The 8,260-nt window shown below is 23.7% G+C and overlaps 1 protein-coding gene across 1 annotated transcript; it reads right to left on the reverse strand.

Moving 5' to 3' along the window:
• Positions 1-2,106: 2,106 nt before the first annotated feature.
• LOC128951464 (myb-like protein P) lies at positions 2,107-7,736 on the reverse strand. The gene is made up of 3 exons (XM_054296712.1): positions 7,716-7,736; positions 5,900-6,308; positions 2,107-4,544 (listed from the first exon to the last, which is right to left on the reverse strand). The coding sequence occupies exons 1-3, from the start codon at positions 7,716-7,718 to the stop codon at positions 2,107-2,109; spliced, it is 2,850 nt and encodes a 949-aa protein (XP_054152687.1). The 5' UTR covers positions 7,719-7,736.
• Between the last annotated feature and the right edge of the window lie 524 nt (positions 7,737-8,260).

Genomic DNA, 8,260 nt, shown 5'->3' on the forward strand with positions numbered 1-8,260 from the left:
ATTATTAAGAAATGATGATTTTGATTTTTTTTCAAAAAACTAATACAAAATCAATTAAAATTCTTTACAATTGATGTGAATTTTTTATAAAACTATGAAATAACATATATTAAAACTTTAATTTTTTATAACGATTATTTAGTTTTTTTGGTAATTATAAATAATGCTGTACTTTTTATTATTATTATTTTTTTTATATATAAATATATATATTTAAATAATATTTAAATATAACTAATTAGTATTAATTAGTTTAACATTTCTAAATATTTTTAAAATTAATTTTATTAAGTTTAGTATTTTATTTATTATAAATTATACTTTTGAACTTAAATAAAATAAGATTAACAATATAAATATAATTAAAATTAATTTTAATTTCAAAAGCAATTTTAATATATAGTAAAATTTAAATCAATTAATTTTTAATATTAATAAATCAAAAGATGAAAAAATATATGAATTAAATTTATCCATTTATTTACACTATTTTTAAATATTTATAGATAATTTATAGTAGTATGTTTTTATTTTTTTAATAAAATTTGTTAAAAAATTTTTAATATGTTAGTTTTGCCATCAATTTTACATGTTTAATTTTAATAATGTTAAATAATACTATTCAATAATTACTATAATTTATAATTTTAATAAAGATATGTATATTTTTAAATTTAGCATTTTTAATATTTAATAGTTATATATTAATATACGAATATATATTTTATATAATATTTGTAATTTCATAATTATAAAAATTTTATAAAAGAAAAAAATTTCTATTATCATGATTTTGTAATTTACATGTCTGAGTAGTTTTGCATTAAAATATTTCTAAATCATTTAAAAATATTTTTATTACAATTACAAGTAATAATTGTTAATATCATTTAAGCAAATCATTCAATAAAGAATGGTTTAATTTTTTTTTTTTAAATATTAAATAAAAATAAATGATTATTTTGCAATTATCATGTTGAGCAGGACATGAATTTTTAAGCGATTAGAAAATAGTAGTAATAATAATAGTAATTACTATTTGTTTTAATATAGATTCATAAAATTTAATTATTTTTTTAAAATATATTATTTACTGAAAACTTTTTTGAAAATATTATTCGTATCGATTGTATCGCATTTGCTAACAAAAAAAATTGATTGTCATTATGTTGTTTTAAATAATCTGTTATAATTTTTAAATAATTTTATTAGTTTAAGTCAAATTACTTATTATTTCGTTATCATACGTTTTATAGAATTTTTAACATAATTAAAAATTTATACAAATTTCTAGTTTTTAGTTTTATGTATATATATTAAGCTAATGACTTAATTTTATAATATTAATAGTTATTAGTTTTTCTAAAAAAAATAAAGTTTATATCTAAAATATTTCACAATTTTATATTTCCATTAGATTACACATTATTATTATTAGATATCACAAAACATGTATTAATTAATTTTCACGAACTTCTGAAAGAAATAAATATCTGAATTCTATATTTCTGTCTGTCTGTCTGTTTTACCCCACCCTTTACCCCCTCCCTCCCACTGAAATCGAAAATCTTTAGCAACCCTGATATATATATATATTATATCTATTGTAAAATGTTTAAATAAATATTTAAGTTTTTATTTAATAGTATTTATATAAATTTATATTATAATAAGTAAAGTATATTTAATTTATATATAATGTATCGATATATTATAAATTTATTTTTAAAAAAATTATATTCCTAATTAAATGTAATACAAGATTTTATAAAATTATTTTATTTTATTTTTTGTTAAAAATATATATATATATATATATATATATATATATAATTAGCTGAATTAGCTAATTTTATAAAATATACAATCTTTTAATTTAAATTTATCAACACATTTAATAATTAATATAATATAATAATATAAATATTATATAATATAAGTTTTTCATTTTTTTAACAAAATATACTGTTATAATGAATACGAAAAATTTAATTATTTAATTTTTAAAATAATTATATAATAATATTAAAATAATATTAATATATAATCAGCTCATAAATGATAAAAAAATAATAAGTTAAAGTTGTAAATTATAATTGAGTGCAATTAAGTTTGTCCCGCAAATCCATGTGTTTTCCACCAGTTATTGTTAGGCCTACCGGTGCTGCTGCTCTGCGACTGGTCCTGTGATCCGTTAGACAATTCACTCGGTCTTTCATATCTACCGGTGATCTCCTCAGATGATGACGACGACGATGATGACGACGATGATGGCAATGACTCAAACGGTATACCATTGTCTTGATTGACGAGAACGGGTATGACTGGCGGCTCATCATTAGTTGCCGATTCCTGATGACCACCTGTTCCCCGGCCACCACTACCACCACCACTGCTCATCAATATCTCCTTAAGCTGTTTGATATACTGTGCGTCTACTTTTTCTGCCTGTGCCAGTGCTTCCTCCGATATAACTATCGGTGTCGGTGTCCGATGTTGTTGTTGTTGTTCAAAATTACCAGCACTGGTAGACAGTCCCGGTTCATCAGCGTAGGTAACTTGAGGTACATCTTCTTTAACATGATTATGTTGTCTTTCATTGTATTGATTTCGATATTGTTGTCCTGTTGTTGTAGTCGATTCCACAACATTGGGAGCTACCGATGCTGGTGCTGTATGTATGCTATGCAAAACATCTACCGGTCCCTGTGGTCCGAGCCGATTATTGTTGACCAATTGGTTTCTAATAAACACAGTTTGTGGCCATTGTTGCTGTTGTTGTTGTTGCGGTCCATTGAAACTGTTTTTATTGTTATGTCTATCATCAGATACCGGTCCTAAAGTTGTATCCCTGTCTCCGCCACCGATAGACTGTGTGGGCCGATAGGCGTCCAATTTGTCTCTTTCCTCTTGTGTTCGTCGGGCTTCTTCAATAAGCTCTCGCTGACGCCGTTCCGACTCCCGGTGCACTTTTTCTGCCCGATCCCTGTCCTCCAATTGCCTCAGCAACTGTCCCCTGAGCTCCTGTTTGCGTCGACTATTATCAGGTGCTGGCAATGGTGGTGGTGGTGGCGACTGATTGTATATGTTTTCATCATTATAGCTATTGACCACTTGTTGTCTAACGGGACTGTCATTATACTGAGCTCTACCGTCACCACGATTATTATTATTATTACTGTTACCACCTATTATCAGATGCTGTTGTACTAACTGTGGCTGTCTATGACTACCAGTTCCCGTATCTAACTGTGTTATAGCAGATGATGGTTGGTTATGGTTGTATTGATTATAATAGTTACGATTCATATAACTTTGTTCGGCACTCAAGTGTTGGATATTATTATTATTATTACTATTTTTTGACCGAATAGGTAGCTCAGGTACTACCGGTGCACCAGTAGATGCAGTAGTAGTAGTAGTAGTAGTTGTTGTTGTTTGTTTAGGTATCTGCAAAACATCTGACAGTTTTTGTTGTTTTTGATTTTGATGTGGTACCAGTGGTACAATAGCCAGCTCCTGTAGTCTGGCCAGTATAGGATTTGATTGGTCGGCATTATTTTTAGCAGTAGGTGTTTCCCTTGGTTCCAACAACAGTATTGACTGCTGTCGACGACCCGGTTCGCCCGGTGCTATCACTGCAATTGGTCGCTGAACTGTCGGTATAAACTCTGGATAATTATTTTGAACTACTATCGGATCAGCACCGGTATGCTTAACCGTTGGTGCGGACAAATCTGGTAACCGTATGAGCGACTGACGGAGCTCTTGCAGGCGATCTGTTTGCTCCAACAGTGGCCGATCCAACTGAAGTACCGATTGTTTTGGTTGCAATAGAATCGGCTGATGTTCATCGATCACTGGCCGGGCCGGACGTTCAACATCTGGCAACTGTATGCCAGTGTTGCGCACTGTTGGCACTGTTTTGTCAAACTGTGTACCCCTTAGGCGCTCGTAGATACGCGGATCCCGGAGTAAAGGTTTCATCTGATCTAATATTGATATATCTTGATGATGGCCACCACGACCACCACCATTCCTGCCATCCGGTGCTTCAATTTGCACCTGTTTGACCAGCAACTGGCGATGATCCTGTTTGTTATTGTGCATCTGTAGCTGTTTGATATAGTCTTCAAGATAGGGACTATGATTAGCCAGTTGTTGACCACCGCCGCCGCCTCCCTGTGTACTACTTATTCCTGTTTTTTGTAGACTATCATCGGCTCCGGTGGGTCTTCTCTGTCTATCGATAGCAGGAGGCGACTGATCATACAATATGTCGATGCCGTGCTGTTGTTGTTGTTGTTGTGTCGGTACGTGGTGTCGGTCATTGTTACGGGACAGTTGTTGTTGTTGATCCGTTTGCCTGTCCCGTCCCGTTTCGCTGCTAAAAGCATAGGGTATATAACTGTCCCGTTCAGGAGGTGGTACCGGTAGTTGTTGTTCATGTCTATTATTAATATTATTATCATAATTGTGTCGACGTATGGACGAGTATGTTATCGGTCCGTTTCCCGACCGATTAGCTAGTTTTCTATGTGATTCTATAGTATTTTAAAAAAAATATTTACTATTAATTTAAATTATAATTTTTCAAACAAATATTATACATATATATTATTTGCAACAAAAAAATAATTTAGTTTTTTATAATATTATAAAATAATATTATCAATTAAAAATTTTTAAACTGTTTTGTTATATAAAATAAATAAAAAATAATTTTATAACTTAGCTCCTAATATTTGATAGTTTTATTATTTATTTTTGATTATTTTAAATAATTTTAAATCAATATCCATAGAGTATTACTGAAAATAATTAATGTGCAATTAATTATAAAATGAGTTTATAAATAATTCATTAATTTTTATGTTAATTTTATTGATTTTTTTTAATTATTATAATAGTAATATAAATAAAGTAGTTTTTATTATAAATTTTATATATATATTATTTTTTAATTATTAGAACTACTAAAAATAATAAAACATAAGTGGCATTAACTAAAGTGAAATAATAAATAAAATAATTGTTGAATAATTACTATTCAATTTTCTAAATAATTATATCAAGTAATCTTGATTATTATATAAATTAATTATTAATTTTACAAAAAATAGGTAACAAAAATATTATTATTATTATTATTATAAAAATTATTTTCTATTTTTTAAGTAATTTAATTAATTAAATAGAATATAAACAAAATTGTTGATATGTTATTATTAATTAAAATTAAAGTGATATTATATGTTCATAAATTAATTATTTTATTTAATATTAGTGTATTATTTAATACATAAAATTAAGGGAAACAATTAATAACTGTAGTAAACAAATAAAAAAAATGAGATTTTGTGAGAAAAATAAATAGATTATATCAAATAGTTTAATAACAAATAATAATTTGATACTAAAAAAATTATTGCAGTATTTATATTAATTTTTTTCATAAATATAGTAAAATAAATAAAAAATTAAATTATCAATATGGGTCAAAATATCATTTATAAATAAGTAAAAGTATCAAACTATTGTTTTTTTAAATTTAAATACTAGATTTGTTATAATGATATAAATAAATTTTATGCTATTTACAAACAAACAAACAAAAATGTCTAGATAAAATTTAATATTAATAAATTATAATAAAACAATAAAAATTTATTATTTTTTTTTGTTTTTTTATTTTTATGCAAAACATTATATCATATATAAAATATTTAATATGATTTATATTTTTAAAAAAACCAAAACTCATACATATATTCAACAAACCCATTGAAAAATATATAAAAAAAAACTTTTTTAATTTTATTTATTATTACTTTATATACTATAATGTTTATAAATAATTATTACATATACTAAAAAAATTAACAAAAAAATTAATTACCTTTAGATTGTTGTTGTTGTCCTCTATTATCAATTGAGTCCAAACCGGTGACGATATCATCAATTGATTGCTGTCTATGATGTCGGCGATGATTATGGACTGGACTTATATCCGGCTTTTGTTTTGTCATAATTTGTTGCAGCGATTGATCCCTAGTTTGATAATAATCACTGTCTCTCAGAGATTTATGAGGACTGTTAGCTTCAATGTTGGCACTGTTAGGATTAATAGTGTTAAACCTGTTGTTGACTGGCACTACTACTGCTGAGCTATGATGTTGTTGATTGGCACTGTTAGCTAATAAATCACCTCCCGTTCCCACGTGCTGTACATCCAATGTTATATCCATTGTCCATATTGTAGGTATCAGTGTTAGCAGCAATATTAATGGACTTATTTTAGATATTATCTGGACAACAATACAATTAAAGTATTATATATATATAAGGAAATGTTATTTGTATTATTATTAAGTTATTATTAATTATTTAAAAGCTAATTTATAATAACTGTTTAGATAATAATACATAATGTATAATAAATAATGTTTTTTACATTAACTATTACTATTGATACTATTGATAAATAATTGATAAATAATTGATAACATTTTATTGTAATGTCTATTTAGATTATTATTTAAACTATTTTGTGTTATATTAATAAATAATATACATTTAACACAATTATTATTTTAAATGTATATAGAAATATAAATACATTTCTAATTTATTTATTTATAATAAAAATACTATACAATAAAAAATTACAAATAAGGTATTTTTAAAAATATTTTTCTATATAACTGTAATTTAATATATATTGTAGAAAATAATATAATATTAAATATTAAATAATAATATTAGAAATGGTTTATTATGGTTATATTATTTTTAAATAATAATTATTTCTACTATAAAACTATCTACGAATAAATCATATTTAACTAATATTATTAGTTATCAATATTTTTATATAATAATCAAATAATTATTTTATACAATATATATAACTTTATATATATCATACAAAAAAAATAATTAATATTTGTTATTAGAATTTAAGTACTAAGTAAGTGTAATCTATAAAAAATTGATTTTAAAATAAGCAATATAATAATTATAACTTGAAGTTAATATCAACTTTATAATTTTTAGTATATTAATTAAATTTTTTTAAAATAAATAAAAACAAAGATTTTATTAGATAACTTTTGGATATATTATTCAATAATATTCATTTAAAACACTTAATATAATTAAACGAAAAAATAGTACAAAAAAAGAAAATTTTATAATTAAATTATTTAATAAAAATTAATTTATAATTTATCCTAGAACAAATATTATTATATTTAAAATTTAATAATAAAATTAACATTAAATTATAAATTTAATAATAAAATTAACATTAAATTATAAATTTAATAATAAAATTAACATTAAATTATAAATTTAATGTTAAATTAACTAAAGTTTGATTGAAATAATTATAAAACATGCTATATTTACTTTATAAAAATATTATAAAACTAAACTTAAATTAAAATTTTTTTTGTTGACTATATCTAACTAATAACAATTGAAAAATATATATTTTTCAGTAATTAAATAATTAATAAATAGATGTAATAGATGATTTAGTATTTAAATATTATATATTAGAAAAAATGTAAAATAATCAAAATAAACAATTAAATTGTACCGGTATATAAGTATAAATATAAAATACAATATTTAATACAAAAATATTGATTTTTATTTTAAGAAAATATATATCAAAAAAAATATTATTATTTATAAGAAAAAATACATACCATGTTGTTGTTGCTAAAGTACATTATAAATAAATAATAGTCGAAAATATATTTATTTTAAATAAATTTTAATAGTAATAAACATTACTAAAACACTTAACAATTAAAATATTAAAAGTATAAAAGTATATCAATAGTGGATAACTTTCACTGAGTGTTTCAAATTCAAGACAACATTACTACAACTTTGTATTATTAATAATAATAATAAAACATTTGATTAAAAAATAATTTTTATATTTTCTTAAATCTGGATCTCTCTCTCTCTCTCTCTCACGAACTTTGAATAAACAAAATAATTATGTTTTTTCAAAAAAAAGTAAGTCAACTAAAGTTGTAGAGTTAGAGTAGTAGAAAAAAATTAGGATTTTTTATTTTATTTCATTTTAGTTTTTTTTGTTGCTTTTCATAACCGGGATTATAAATATAAATTGTTATCTCTATAATTGATTTTTTATTTTGGTGTTACATCTAATACATGTATACCGGTATTTAAAAGTGTGTTTTCATTTGTTAATATATAATAAATATATAAATATTACTCT

The sequence above is a fragment of the Oppia nitens genome, unplaced genomic scaffold, assembly GCF_028296485.1.
Source record: "Oppia nitens isolate AA-2021 unplaced genomic scaffold, nextdenovo-longstitch-racon4-pilon3 scaffold1_pilon_pilon_pilon, whole genome shotgun sequence".
Classification (NCBI taxonomy): Eukaryota; Metazoa; Arthropoda; class Arachnida; order Sarcoptiformes; family Oppiidae; genus Oppia; species Oppia nitens.

Excerpts from the sequence above, each read along its gene's own strand:
- LOC128951464 (XM_054296712.1), bottom strand. Across the intron at positions 4,545-5,899 it reads ACAACAACAACAATCTAAAG|AATCACATAGAAAACTAGCT; the intron begins GTAATTAATTTT and ends AAAATACTATAG.